General features: G+C 42.2%; 1 protein-coding gene across 4 annotated transcripts in view; it reads right to left on the bottom strand.

The window, feature by feature from the left end:
- col4a6 (collagen, type IV, alpha 6) overlaps positions 1–16,224 on the bottom strand; it is a 409,162-nt gene that overhangs the window by 84,891 nt on the left and 308,047 nt on the right. For 3 of the 4 annotated variants that reach the window (XM_073057903.1, XM_073057902.1, XM_073057904.1), the window contains exons 25-28: positions 13,680–13,863; positions 9,706–9,759; positions 4,488–4,559; positions 3,227–3,334 (exon numbers count right to left, since the gene is read on the bottom strand). In XM_073057903.1, the coding sequence (XP_072914004.1) occupies positions 3,227–3,334; positions 4,488–4,559; positions 9,706–9,759; positions 13,680–13,863 (418 nt within the window). The remainder of the gene's footprint in view (positions 1–3,226; positions 3,335–4,487; positions 4,560–9,705; positions 9,760–13,679; positions 13,864–16,224) is intronic. The other variant, XM_073057906.1, reaches the window with a different exon arrangement.

The raw sequence follows: 16,224 nt of genomic DNA on the forward strand, positions 1-16,224 counted from the left end.
CTGTTGTTCACAGTAAAATGCTGGCAAAAGGGCACTTTTTGGACTACTTTCAGGACTTCTGACAACCTTCCTGCTAAAATATGATCCCTCCTGAAGTATATTAAGCCCCAAGATGATTTAAATGATTGTCTTTCAAATAAGTATGACTATAATATAATATTCTATTTGGAACACACTTTAAATCTTGTCATCTGCACCATCAGCAGCAGTTTTGCACATTTCAGCAGCAATCAGTCTGAAGTTCTTAGACAGACACTTAAAGTTTTTAATATCAGCATGGGTATTCAGAGCTATTAACCACAAAATGATGTTTACATCACAGAGTGCACAGAAAACACAACATACCATATTACAGCACAGCACAGTCCCTTGGGCACACAATGTTGTGCTGACCATTTAACCTACTCTAAGATCAATCTAATCCTTCCCGCAACCTAGAACCCTCCATGTGCCTATGGAACCAAGTCACTGTTGAATATCATTTTCTGTTGTTAAATTGCACTCGCGTATTTACCCTGGTAAAACTAAAACAGCTGCCCGTCCATTTTAGAGAAAACGCTGGTGTCATTATGCACGCGCAGAGTAGGAAGAAGAGTTATAATGTTCTAGAACAAACATCGAGTGCTGAGAGCTGCTTTCCACCCCCCCCCCCCCCCGAGGAGTGCTGGATATATGGTGAGGAAAGGTGAACAATACTTGATAATATCGATATAAATTCATTTATAAATTTGTAAATCTAGAATATCAGTAACTTTACATGCTTACTGTAAAATGTAAATTTACTGATTTAGATTTAGACTTTCACGAGTAAGGTATCGACACTGGATAGCATAGTCGTGTGAAGTTCCTTATCAGGCTAGTAGGTTAGTCTTTCAAGTAATTTAACCTCAAGGGAACATACTGTAAAAGGTTATTGTAAAAGTTTATTTTTATCTTTCTTTATTGTTTCATAACCAAATATGAATGCAACAGAGTATGTGAATGTGTTAATCTGTGTTTATGTATCGTGAGTGAGGAAAACACATTTCAGGGTCTAGCCTATATGTGTTTGGAAGTTACACATGTGTGTGCCAACCTCTTAGTTAAGATAAGATGTATTTATTTATATTTTCGATGTTGTGTATAAGGTACAGGGTTTGTGGAATTCTAATGTTGTTTGTATTGTTTTTAGAAATGCTACTGTATTGGGTTTTTTTAATATTTTGTTTTAATTTCATACTGCATACCTAACTAGTTGATACACAAGTGTGTGGATTGAAATTAAACTGAGATAGTAACAACACGAACTGTGTGTTTATTTTTAATTCATTTTGCTGTTTTTATTTTGATACCTTCTTCCTACATTAAAACATCTAACACAGATAAAGGAATTAAAGGCCTGAAAAAAGTATTTGTTGTCTTGAGTGTGCATTTTTCCCAGGCTACAAAACTTATTGAAGAGCTTCTTAATTGCCCCTAGAGTATTGGTCTCTACCAACACACTTGGCAGGAGTTCCAAGCACCCACTGGTCTCTATGTATCAAACACTTAACTCCGACATTCCCCCTATACCTTGCTCCAATCACATTAAAATTGTGATCCCTCTATTAGCCATTGCTACCCTGGGGAAAAGCGTCTGGCTATCCACTCTATGCATGCCTCTTATCATCTTGTGTACCTCTATCAAGTCTCCTCTAATCATCCAATCCAAGGAGAAAAGCTCTAGCTCGCGCACCTGTCTTCATAAAACATGCCCTCTAGTGAGGCAACTGTTGATTGGATGTACTTGACATCCAATAAACAGCTAGTTCACTGAACTAATCCAACAATCCTTTTGGATTAGTTCAGTGACATCAGAAGTAGCCATCGTTAAGAAGGAAAATTAAACTTCATTCTCATGTAATAACCTTCCAATTTCACATCATCAACTTCTCATGTGACTTATAGTTTGGATTTTGCAAGACAAGGCAGGATCAGAGAAAGAGCCATGAAAAATTCAAAAGTTTATTACGAAATTTATTGGTTGCCATGAACAGAGTGCGGGGTGGTGGGATTCCACCACGTCTGTGAGTTCCTTTACAGATCGTGATGTCAAGCTGATTGAAATAATTTTAGGAACTCAGAATGCTTTCACCACAAAGGCATTGGGTAGTGTTACCAACAGTCGAGTTTAAAAAGAGATGCCAAACAAAACCATGTTTTATTCTCTATATTAAATCACACAGGATGCTTTTCATTCCACACAGGAGCAGTGTGAGAGATGGACTGTGAAAAGTTCCAAGTGCTTTCACACCATATGCAGCTTAAAACATTTCAGGTCGATAAACCATTTTAAAAGCAGAGGTGTAAGACAGGGAGAGAGACTGAGAAGTAACACCAACATTTACAATTTCAAACAATGGAAGTTTGGAAGCTGCCTGGCTTGCTGAGTTCCTCCAGCATTTTGTGTGTTAACTTTCTTCAAGTCCTTCTGTCTTATTTTAAAGTTGCCATTATTTACTGGCTCATCTAAAAACGGTGGAACAACACACAAAGTGCTGGATGAACTCAGCAGGTCAGATAGCAGCTATGGAGCGCAAGTGCAACCTTCGTCAACACAGGAAAGGAAGAAGAAAGAAGACAAGGAAAGAAGGTGGGGGTGGGGGGAGGAAAGGAGCAAAAGGTGGCAAGTGTTAGCTGAACCCAAGTGAGAGGAAAGGGATGAAGCGAGATATTGGGAGGTGATAGTGGAAAAGGTAAAGAGCTGAAGTAGGAGAAATCTAATAGGAGAGGAGAGTGAACCATGAGCGAAGCAAAAGGAGGACGGGCAATAGAGGGAGGTAATGGGTATGTAAAGAGAAAATGTAAGAGGGAAGCCAGAATGGGAACTGGACGAAGAAAGAAGGGGGAGGTGGCAGAGATTATTGGAAGTAATCAGTGTTATTGCTGGAGGCTACCCAAACGAAATAGGTGTTGCTCCTGCAACCTGAGAATGGCCTCATTAGAAACAATGGAATCCTACTGGATGCAGATATAACCAGCACTCACTCTTACCAAAATGTTACTTAGATTGTAATGCTGTTACTCCATATTACCATCCCAATGAGATGAAACTTCTCACCCATATCCCTTTGACAACCCCGAATACCTACATAATTCCAAGCAATTGAGAGCAAACTCCTTCCATCTGGCCTGCCGAGTTCTGCCAGCATTTTGTGTTTTTATTCCTTCCATCTACCGATGCCTAAATTATAAAATTCACACTTACCAGGAAAGCCTGCTTCACCCAAAAAGCCTGGAGACCCAGGGATTCCTTTCAGTCCGTTTGGTCCTGGTCGCCCCGGATTGCCTGGAAAGCCTGGTCTACCTTTTGGACCTAAAGTGCATTTGACAATGAAGAACCAGAAAAGACAAAAAAAGAGAAATCAAACTGATCAATACTTCTGTTGGCACAGCTTCAAATTTTGTTATTGTCTTACTTCTTCCAAACTTTGCATTATATAGAGAAGAAGTAACTGATTTAAGGTGTATTCCTGGTGGCATAGATGCTGAGCTCCACAAATATTTCTCCTTTCCACACTGTTTTGCATAAGGTGATTTCCTTATACTCTGCTGGAGGCTTCTGCTCTATTGACTCACTTACAGATGGGGCTTTCACCCCGGGAAAATATTTTATGTAGGCTCGCTCCATGTAAAGCCTACATCACACAAGAAAAAAAGGATTTGCGTGCACTATTCCAGCCATGTCCTCAGCGATCTTTAAATATCGGGTTCAAACTTGACTAAAAACAATCACAATGATAGAGTCAGCAACAAAAGGAAAAGGATTGACTCCTGTTCCTGTTTATAGCTTTACATCTACTCAAAAGCATAGACCACTATTGAAACTTGTGACTGAAGGAGAAGGGCTGATTTACTTCACAATTGCTTTAATTATTCAAATATATTAATTAAGTGTTAAAAACTTAAAGGTGCAAAAATATTGAAATACGGAACAGGCATTTTGTTCGTGCAGTTTGATCCCTGCAAGCTATATAAAATGTACAACCATGATGTTATGATTTACATTAAAATGTCCTAAGGAGAGCAAAAATAACAATAACCAAAAGCCTAGGCAGTAATATTCGTTAAATAATACTCCTGCTGTCCACTAAATAATAAATCCATTTTTAGTAGCATAGATGTAAATTTATTAATCCTGTTCCCAATTAAAATTGAAATAATTAGTATAAATAAATATGTTATAAGTTTATTCCATAAAACAATTTCTCTTCACGAGACTTATTCTATACAAAATGACCTTAATTTGTGAAGTTGGAACTACTCAATTAAACCATGGAATCATATATTAAGACACTGTCTTGACAGCCCCCACAAACACATTGTTTTAATTTTCTGTAGCCTTGACTATCCTAAATATATGTTTGCCTCACTATTGAAATGTTGCTGTAGTGATCAAAGAGAGAGGAACTGGTGGAGAAAATGGCTCAAACCAAGAACACCTAAATAGTCCTGAAGAGAGATCCTACCTGGCAGTCCTGTAGGTCCCGGCAATCCTATCTCACCTCCGAGGCCTGGGATCACACAGGGAAGTGTGATTCCTGCCAAATCACATAGAAGAGGAAGATCATGAATATTACAATCAGAAAAAACCTCCAAAGCACAGATTTATACACATGTACAAACACATATACATTAGCCTACACATATACAGATTACAAAGAACAAATGCACATACACACATGTATATATGTGCACACATATATACACACATGCACAGATATACTCATACAATGTACACATGCATGCATATATAGACAAGAACATTAGAAACATGGGCAGAGGAGGCCATTTGGTTGTTTGAGCTGGATGCACCATTCAGACTGATCTAAGCTACTAACTCACTGCAGCATCTCCATATCCCTTGATTTTCTTTAAGCATTGAGAAGTACATGAACCTGATTATATTCAGTAATTGAGCATCCACAGGTGATCAGGTCAGAGATTTCCTAAGATTTACAACTCCTTAGTGTCTCTTAGTGTCGGTGGTAAATGGCCAACTGGCCAACCGCTTTAGCACGCCTTCTCTAAAAAAAATGAGTGGTCTGAAATATTTTTGTTTTCTCTCTCTCTCTCTCTCTCTCACACGCCACATTTTCATATACCTTGAACATGCACACACCTTCACATGCAAAGCTGCATACACATGATACTTGCGTACCCTACTGGGGATAGTGTTCCTTTTGACCTCACCTACCACCCCACCACATAACTCTCCGAAACGTCTGCCATCTCCAATGGGATCCCACCACCAAGCACATCTTTCCCTCCCCCTTCCATTTTCTGCATGGAACACTCTTTACGTAACTCCTTTGTCCACTCGTCCCTCCCCACCGATCTCCCTCCTGGCACTTACCCTCGCAAGCGGAACAAGTGCTACACCTGCCCCTATACTTCCTCTCTCATTACCCCAAACATTCCTTCCAGGTGAGACGACACTTCACCTGTGAGTTTGTTTATTGTGTTTGGTGCTCCCGGTGTGGCCTCCTGTATATCGGTGAGACGCGAAATAGATCAGGAGACTGCTTCGCTGAGCATCTATGCTCCATCTGCCAGAGCAAGCAGGATCTCCCAGTGGCCATCCATTTTAATTCCACTTCCCATTCCCATTCCGATATGTCCATCCATGGCCTCCTCCGCTGTTATGATGAGGCCACATTTAGCTTGGATGAACAATACCTACCTTATATTCTGTTTGGGTAGCCTCCAACCTGATAGCTTGAACATCAATTTCTCAAAATTCTGGTACTACCCCCACCTACACCCCCCACCAGCCTTCTCCATTTCCCATCCTCTTTTTCCTCTCTCACCTTATCTCCTGCCCACCCATCATCTTCCTCTGCTTTTTCCTCCCTCCTTTTTCTTCCTTCCACGGACTCTTCTCTTTCACTAATCAACTTCCCAGCTCTTTACATCATCCCTCCCCTTCCAGGTTTCACCTATCACCTGGTGTTCCTCTCTCTCCTCTCCCCAACTCTTAAATCTACTCCTCAGCTTTTTTCCTCCAGTCCTGCTGAAGCATTTTGGCCCGAAACATCGATTGTACTCTTTTCCATAGATGCATCCTGGCCTGCTGAGTTCCTCCAGCATTTTTTGTATGTTGCTTGGAGTTCCAGCATCTGCAGAATTTCTCTTGTTTGTACATGCATTACACATGTGCACTGTATATGCACATATACTCACACATGCATATACATAAGGATCTATACAAGCATATATGCATACACATGTACTGGCAGATCAGATTCACATTGACTAATTAGAAATGTATGAACATATTTTGCATTATCTTCAGCAGGGGTGTAAAGCTGTACCCACAGATAGATTCATGCCAAAATAGTCCATAACCTTTTTAAACCATTTGTGTTTGACAGTTGTGTTCACTGCTAGAAGATATCAAACTGAAATAATGAAGTGAATGAATAAGGAGAGGCCATGTAAGCACCTGCTAACTAACAGTAATTAGTATCTTAAACCCAAAACCAATTAAAAAACGTAATCTCCCTTGTAGCTGGATTAAAGAATAGGCTATTATTTTTCTAGGTTATACATCGTATTCAGTCCTATTTGTAAAAGGCATTTATTTTACTTGTTTTATTATTTTTAACAAAAATTCTAGAATCCATATTAGACCATAAGGCAAAGGAGCAGAAGTCGGCCATTCAGCCTATCGAGTCTGCTCCGCCATTTTATCATCAGCTGATCCATTCTCCCATTTAATCCCACTCCCCCGCCTTCTCACCATAACCTTTGATGCCCTGGCTACTCAGATACCTATCAATCTCTGCCTTAAATACACCCAATGACTTGGCCTCCACTGCCACCCGTGGCAACAAATTCCACAGATTCACCACCCTCTGGCTAAAAAAATTTCTTCGCATCTCTGTTCTGAATGGGCGCCCTTCAATCCTCAAATCACGCCCTCTCATACTAGACTCCCCCACCATGGGAAACAACTTTGCCACATCCACTCTGTCCATGCCTTCAATATTTGAAATGTTTCTATGAGGTCCCCCCACATTTTTCTAAACTCCATATTAATAATATTTCTGAATTGGTCTTGGTGGAATTACATTCCCCAAGCAGTAGAGCTGATGCTGTTTTGTCATTGGCAAGGTGTAATTCTGGCCGAATAGTCTGAATATATGGGTTCCTTCTGTGTGCTTCTGTTCCCTCCAACATCCTAAAGAAATGTCAGTTGGTCAGTTACTCTGTTACTGGAAATTGCCCCTTGCGTGGAGATATGAGGCAGGTAGAATCACCTTGATGGGAATGTGAAGAGAATAAAATAGGACTGGTGTGAACTTAGCCTAGACTAGGTTGTTGACGATCAGTAAAAAACTAGAGGTCTGTTTCTATCCTGCATTGCACTATGATAGACTACCCATTCACCCCACTAACAGACAGGTACTATCTTGTATGTATTTTGTTCATATACATACAGTGAGAGAGCATCTGTCTGTCTATTAACTTATCTTTATTGAGAATTGGTATAGGGGAGGAATGCTGTAGGGTCTCTGCCTAAAACATTGCCTGTTTGTTGCCCTCCACAGATGCAGCCCCCCTTCCTTAGCATTTTAAGACCATAAACATAGGAGCAGAATTAAGTCCTTCAGCCATCCAGCCTACTCTGCCATTCCAGCACGGGTGATTTATTACCCTTCTCATCCCCATTCTCCTGCCCTCTGTCCCTATCCTTTGATGTCCTGACTAATCAAGAACCCATCAACCACTGTTTTATATATATCCAATGTCTGGGCCTTCTCAGCCTTCGGTGGCAAACACTTTCCCAGATTTACTACCCTTCAGCTAAAGTAATTCCTCCTCATCTTGGTTCTAATATGAGGTTGTACCCTCTGGTCTTAGACTCACCTACTATAGGAAACACCTTTTCCACATTCACTCTACTAGGCCTTTCATCATTCAATAAGATTCAAAGAAATCCCTACCCCCCCCATTCTTCTAAACTCCAGAGAGTACAAGCCCAGAACCATCAATCACTCCTCATATGTTAACCCATTCATTCCTGGAATCATTCTCTCATGAACTTCCTCCGGACCCTCTCCAATGCCAGCATATTTGTTATTAGATAACATATCTAGATAATTTGCCAATAACGGCTCACAATACTCAAGTGTGGTCTGACCAATGCCTCAGCATTATAAAGCCTCAGCATTACATCCTTGCTCTTATATTCTAGTCCTCTCAAAATGAATGCTAACACTGTATTTGCCTTCCTTATCAGTGATTCAACCTGCAAATTAATCTTTAGGGAATACACAATCCCCTTTGCACCTCTGATTTTTGAATTTTCTCCCTGATCAGAAAATAGTCTACACTTTTATTCCTTCTACCAAAGAGTATGACCATACATTTCCCTACCTTATATTCCATCTGTCCCTTCATTGCTTAATCTAAGCCCTTCTGCAAACTCCCTGCTTCCTCTACACTATCTGCCCCTCCACCTATCTTTTGCATGCGTCGAGGAGACAAAGGAGTAATGGCCAAAGGTTTGATCCCCTGATTGGTGTGTAGTAACACTAATGTCAAATAGTCAGACAAAGATTGAACTGGGTTCTGCCACAGTCCTGTAGCATCAGTAAATTGGCAATGTCCGAACCTGAGTAGAAACTCTGAGCAACTATACTTCTTTCTCAGCCTGCTGATTCCTAAAGATGTAGCCTCAACAGTATTGCCGGTCTGTCAGTATCATTCGTCTCAGAATGCCAAAGAAACCATAAATCAGAAGCCTTGTATCAGCTAGTGCTGGAGGTCAACTTGCATACCCATTACTGGGTCAAACCTGGACACTTTGTGACTTGTGAAGGAGGTAACTGACAACAACTACAACCATTTCTTTGACTCAGCAAATTTTCCCCAAGTGCTTCACAGCAGTGTTGCCAAAATGAAATTGATGTCAATCCATATACAATGCTAGCTGGTAGAGGTCCAAAAACATGGTCAGAGACATATTTCTTGAGGATATTATAGGAGGAAATTGAAGGAAAGAAGTTAGTTGTGAATTCACTAAGAGATCAAATTAGAGGAAGGAAGTTACTGAAGGAGTTATAGGGCTTAAGAAGATTGCAGAGAAATCCAGGCTCGTGGAACATTTAAAAGCAACTTTGTTTTGAAGCACATTACAGCTACAGGTTTAGATGACCCTGCTCTAAGCTTGCAAAGGAAGAATGGCTACCAGCTCAAAGTACCAGGTATAAATCATGCTTGGATGGTACCACAAGATAGATACATCATCTTTGGGATAGGACAGAAGCAAGCAGAAAGGGGAAGGAAGAAACATTTTTCAAATGAGAATGGTTAATCGAATTTGCAAACTATTGTTTGCAATTTTTTTTCACAATTGAGAAAGACATCCATTTCATGACAGGCAAGTAATAATACAATTAAAGAGAATATAGTGATTGACACTTTCAATCCATTAGTTCAAATGAAACACAGCACTTAAACATGTTGCACGATGACGTGCACTAGGGCATGCAAGAAAGATGACAGGAAACAATTTTGGGTGAAGTTATGTGACATGTACAGTTGTAACATGCAAGTTATGACACTGAATCCTCTTGGCAATGATGTAAGGGTTGGGAGGAGTTGGGGGAGGGGGGCGGTGGGATTGGTTCCGGCCATCATTGCAATGACAACCTTTTTCTGAGAATTCGGGCCTCTCACCTCCCTGTCTCTGCCGGTCGCCTTCGCCAGCGGTTTCCCCGCAGCAACAGTCACCTGTAGTGTCCATGCAAAGGACGTGAAATGAATCAAGAGGGGCAGGAACAACAGTGGAAATGTGATTGCTCTTTCTTTACATGCCACCATCTGATAGGAATGAATAAGTAGCCTCAACTCTAAAGTCTTTTTGCAATTGTTGCTGAAGGCCAAATACCATATTCTTTAAATTCAGCTTAATCTGATTTATACCAAGCACGGATATCGGTATGCGTTCCTATTTAAATGTGTTGCACATAACCTGGGAGGTAAAACATGATGGCCGCCCCGAGCTAAACAGACTTTAAGCATCTTGTTTGTTTGGATTTCATTACTTAACACATGACTGTACCACATTTGGATGTTGTCACTGCTGAGAGAATATCTATCCAAGTTCCTTTTTTCCAAAATCTATCTGGAGGTGATTAAAATGATGCTTGAAAACTGGAATCTATATTTAAAGAAGCGATGGAACAATTCTAGGTAACTGAAGAACAAGATGGGGATAGGAAAGGTAATAAAATTCAGACTTAAAGATACAATAGAGAAACTTCTGAGAATAGAAAATATAATGAAAGAGATTTCAGCACAAGTTTCAAAAGGGAATTGATCCACAAAGCAATGATAGAAAGTGTGATTGAAAATACCACAGAAATGAGAAATTGAATCGTTTGCACCATTTTTATGCCTATAGAATATAAGAATGGTGGAGTAGGTCTGATGACAGTGTTTATGACTTCAGTACTGCTATTTTGGAACACAGTACTTCAGCTAACAGGTTCACTTGATTTCTCAAAGCCAAAAATGCATTCTGCATGAAAAAAAGATTTAGCCACCAAAGCTACTTAAGGGGAATCATCAACCATGATAAAATCTGCAGATGCTGGAAATCCAAAGCAACAGGCACAAAACGCTGGTTGAATTTAGTAAGTCAGGCAGCATCTACAGAAAAGAGTAAACAGTCACTATTTCGGTCCATGACCCTTCATCAGGTCAGAGGGTGGCAGAGGTCACAGAGGAGGAGCAGAGAGAGGGAGTATCACTGAACACCCATCGAAGGGAAGATATAAACTTCTTCGGGTTAGGCATCCCTCAAAGAGATTTTGCAGTAGTAGTAGTATCACAAGCAAGAGAAAATCTGCAGATGCTGGAAATCCAAAGCAACACACACAAAATGCTGGTGCCAGGCCAGGCCTCATCTGTGAAAAAGAGTAAATAGTTGACGTTTCGGGCTGAGACCCTTCACCAAACAATCCTGCTTGAACTTTAGTGACAAGCTATGTCATTGTGATGCAAGGTGTGAGGTGCCAGCACTTCACTGAAGCTTTACAATCTACTCCTGCCCCAACTGGAATCCCTTGTCAGGGTAAGGACCACTCTTCCAATGGCTGTCAAGTTGACAATGAATTTTAATGTGATTGTCTCCTTTGCAGGTTCCAGCTGGAGACACTTGCAGTTACTCTCCACTGTGGCAGTGGTATCCTCTATTTCATTCTCCTAACTAAAGAACAAGTACATGGATGAAAGACTTGCTAAGCTTGCTGGGACTGGGCAGCAAGGCAAGAGAGCAAGGATAATGGTGCCTTTTGCGAGATGACAGCTGGTTTGTCCTCTACGGAGCCCCATTACCACCAACCCTAAAGTGTATCTAGCTGAGCCCTTGTCAGAGGAAACATCGCTGGACTGCCATGGTATTCTGCAAGTTTTACAGCCATAATCACTGCCACAGGAGCAGGCCAGTCTGAGCAGTCCCATCCTTCACTCAATTGTTGCTTGTGTTGTGTTGAACTGTGCCATCGCTCAGCAGCTGCACAGTCGTTCATACCTCTCTCTTGGATGTGTGTCACAAATCCATTCTCAGGAAAATGAACAGGGCCTTCCAGAGAGAAGAATGCAAGTGTGGGGGTGGGGGGAATCTCATTGAAACCTACCGAATGTTGAAAGGATTGGGTAGATGTGGAGAGGGTGTTTCCTAAGGTGGGGGTATCCAGAGTTAGAGGGCACAGCCTCAAAACTGAGGAGCGGCCCTTTAGCAAGAAGGCAGGTGTATGTGGTTGACTGGAATCTGGGATCAGCCATGGCGGAACAGACTCGATGGGTTGAATAGCCTAATTCTGCTCCTGAGTCTTATGGTTTTATGACGAGGTCTTACAATGCACCAAACCATCATGCATTTCTGTCAGTTTTTCCTGCCAACTTGTCCGATGGAATATTCATCTGAGTCCAATGTCCCACCTCATTTTCAAGCTAGCTGTCACTTGGGCTGTTCACAACCCCAGCAACATCATCACTTGCCTCACCAAGTTCAGGTCCTTCCCTTAGTCATTATTATGCATATCTGTGGACAGCCCAGAAGCATCGTTAATTGAGTTGCTGGGCTACAGGATAAGGCTGTGGGAAGATGGAAAGCAGGAGTTGGGAACTTACACGAAGACCAGCTTGTGGTGGAATGTGAGGAAGCAAAATAGATCTGAAGCTGATAGGTAAATTGATTGGTTTCATGTGTCTGTAGACACATCCAATGATCTTTACCGTTTATGTGATCCAATTAATTAATTTTATGTATTTGGGATGGCTGGCGAGACCAGCATTACATGTCATTTCCTTATTTCCCCTGAAGCATAATCACAGGCATGGAGCCATTAGGCTGCTTCTACTCTGTAGATATTAAGTAATCGTGTACATTTTTCAGGCAATTTCTACTTTGGCCACAGCATTTGTTGGTGGTTTTACCAGCCGCCTCTGTAACCTTGGCTGGAGTTGACTTGTATCCATTAGAAAGACCTGAATTTGGCTTAGGTTCCTTGAAGTTGTTATAGCCGGGGCTGGGAATAGTGACAAGCTCCCACCACCTATTAAATGCTCCCAATGGCATGAGCCTCAAATAGCCTCTGACAACCAAGTCAGCTCCTAGCCTTCACGTGTAGCTTAGTTTCTAAGCTCAGCAAAACCATTTCTACTGAGAGGAGAAGCGGCAAAGGCAGGTTACTGGCACCCCAAAATCAGTCACTTCGGGCAGATGGGTCTCATTAGCCGTGGTTGGCAGCTCATCCAGGAGAAGGAAAACTCTGATCTCAAACCTCCACTGCCCTGCGGCCGTACCACTCAAGGGGAAGGCTTCGGGAGTAAACCCAGAGGGAACAGTCTGGAACTGGTGTCCCTAAGGCAGTCCTACGTTGAGATCAATGATCATTGGCAACTCCTGCAATGCTGCTGGCACCAAACTACATTGGTCTCTGCCGTTTCTTTGCGTTCATCAGATGCATCAAGCTACATGGGCAATAGCTTGTCCACCATGTCACACTGCCCAGGCTTGCATATCTAGACAGCTAGGACACAACATCCATGGTCGACTCTGACCTACGGCAGCCTCATCCTGCTTCAGCATGTAAGGGAAGTACCTCAACACCTCTTCCTAAGGTCCTGATATCAGTGGACAGTCACACAAGTAGACATTTCCAATAGTAGATGACTGTCTTCTTCAGCTTAATGTGGATATGAGTTCTGCGACTGAGAAAACACATAGCTGGCTCCCATGTTTCTTGGGACCAGAGATTTTGTAAAATGACTTCCAGATGGAGTGCAAACAATTTAAATAGGAACACACTCAATATCCATTCTACACCATAACTGTTGTACATTGCAATCAGAATGTCACCACTGATTAAGCTGCATAATTAGCACTTCATTGATCTCAGATGCAAATAACAATGATCCGTCCCAGTTCACCACCCACCTGAAGCTAATGATGCCTATATTTGATGTTTTCACCAATCAACTTATTCATTTATGATCTTGTCCAAATCAATTTGCAAAGAATTTAAGCAAAGAAACTATGCAGACTTTAATGGTTACTTGGCCATTTCAGCAATGGGGTGCCATTATAATGTGGCCCTAAGTGGAATATTGAATAATGGCGTACATCTTCATGGCTTCCATACCTGGTGGTCCTGGATAACCTGGTGATCCTGCTGAACCATCCAATCCTGGATCACCTGGGGGGCCTGGGAAGCCTGGAGGTCCAGGGAGTCCATTTCCTGGCTCACCTCTTGCTCCTGGAGGTCCCCTTGGGCCAGGGGTGCCCGGGAATCCTTTATCACCCTGATAACCAGGTCTACGGTCTCCCTGTACAACATAATCAGACAAGTAGTGAAACCACTGCAACTCATACTAAGTCAGTGAAAGAATACTTGGTCTTGTGGAACCCCATGAGCACAAATCTAACAGCTGTTTAATTCATTTTAGTATCACTGGAATGATCCCCCCATACCCAAAATACCTAAAGGAGCTGTATATAAGTGGTATCCATTCCAGATTAAGCAGAAATTCTCCTGATAATGGAATTTTGTGTATAGTTGACCTTGTTATAGGCTACACAAACCAGGAAGTTTTAAAATTAGATTACGTTGGGTTAACTATTACAATAATGACCTAATCTCTCTTTTTCCATTCCCCATTCTGGTTTCCCTCTCACACTCTCTGTTCTCCTCACCTGCCCATCACCTCCCTCTGGTGTCCCTCCTCCTTCCCTTGCTTCCATGGTCCACTGCCCTCTCCTATCGAATTCCTTCTTCTTCAGCCCTTTACAGCTCCCGCCTACCACCTCCCAGCTTCTTACTTCATCCCCCATCCACTAACCACCAATCTACACCCGCACTTGGTTTAACAAATCTCCTCCCAGCTTGTCCTTCTTCCCCTTCCCTCCCCCCACCTTCCTATTCTGGCTTTGTCCCCCTTCCTTTCCAGTCCTGATGAACAGTTTTGGCCCAAAACATTGACTGTCTATTCCCCTCCATAGATGCTGCTTGACCTTCTGAGTTCTTCCAGCAGCTATTGCATGTTGCTTAAAATTTCAGCATCTCCAGAATCTGAGTGTCTGGGCTACTATTTCAAAATGAGGTCCCTTTACGCTAGGGACAGAAAGTTTCCATTACTTTACTAACAATTGCAGTTATGCATACTTGAGGGAGATAAAGATCATATTTGGCATCAGAAGCACAAGAGATTCCGCAGATGCTGGAAATCCAGAGTAACACATACAAAATGCTGGAGGAACTCGGCAGATCAGGTAGCATCTATGGAGAGGAATAAAGAGCTGATGCTTCAGGCTGACTCTTCATCAGAACTGGAAGAAAAGGGGGAAGAAGCTGGAATAAGAAGGTTGGGGTGAGGGAAGGAGTACAAGTTAGAAGAAATCAAGTGAGGGGGAAGGTAGGTAGGTAGGAGGAGGGGGGTGATGAAGTCAGAAGCTGGGAGGAGATAGGTGGAAAAGGTAAAGTGCTGAAGAACAAGGAATCTGATAATATAAGATTATTTAACAATTATTAACAAGTTGAACAATAACAATTGTTATTATTATAAAAGATTATTCAACTGGGAAATCCTGCTTGTTAATAAGAATATAAGATAACATGTAAGATTATTAAGGGATTGGACACGCTAGAGGCAGGAAACATGTTCCCGATGTTGGGGGAGTCTAGAACCAGAGGCCACAGTTTAAGAATAGGGGTAGGCCATTTAGAACGGAGTTGAGGAAAAACCTTTTCAACCAGGGAGTTGTGAATCTGTGGAATGCTCTGCCTCAGAAGGCAGTGGAGGCCAATTCTCTGGATGCTTTCAAGAAAGAGTTAGATAGAGCTCTTAAAGATAGTGGAGTCAAGGGATATGGGGAAAAGGCAGGAACGGGGTACTGATTGTGGATGATCAGCCATGGTCACATTGAATGGTGGAGCTGGCTCGAGGGGCCAAATGGCCTACTCCTGCACCTATTGTCTAATATAGGAGAGTGGACCATGTGGTAAAGGGAAGTATAGAGGCACCAGTGGAAAGTGATGGCCAGGTGAGTAAAAGAGAAGGGTTAAGAGAGGAGCCTGAATGGGGAATGAAAATAGAGCGAAGGGGTAGGGGGGAAAACTACCAGAAGTTATAGAAATTGATGTTCATGCCTGGAGGCTACCCGGATGGAACGTGAAGTGTTCCTCCTCCAACCTGACAGTGGTCTCATTGTGGCAGTAGAGGCGGCCATGGACTGACACGTCCGAATGGGAATGGGCAGTTGGCCGCAGGGAAATCCTGCTTGTTACAGATGGGGCGAGGGTGTTTGACAAAGCAGTCCCTCAGTCTACGTCGGGTCTTACCAATGTGAGACCCATTAGTGACATACATATATTGGAGATTATTTATCAGTAGTGAAAAAAACACTGATATGAAATTTTAACTCTGGTTTTCTCTCTCTGTAGGTGCTGCCAGCTTTGCACTGCACTTACACCATTTCCAATTCAATGCCGGGGGGAGGGGGGGCTGCCCACAACTGTCGCCATGTTTCTAACACTGACATTGTATGCTCACAACTTACTAACCCAAACCGTTACGTCTTTGGAATGCGGGAGAAAACAGGAGCATCCGGAAGAAATCCACCTGGTCACAAGGAGGCCATACAAACTCCTTACAAGCAGCAGCAGAAATTGAAAAGGATTGGGGATCGCA

This window comes from Hemitrygon akajei, chromosome 10, assembly GCF_048418815.1.
Source record: "Hemitrygon akajei chromosome 10, sHemAka1.3, whole genome shotgun sequence".
Taxonomy (NCBI): Eukaryota; Metazoa; Chordata; class Chondrichthyes; order Myliobatiformes; family Dasyatidae; genus Hemitrygon; species Hemitrygon akajei.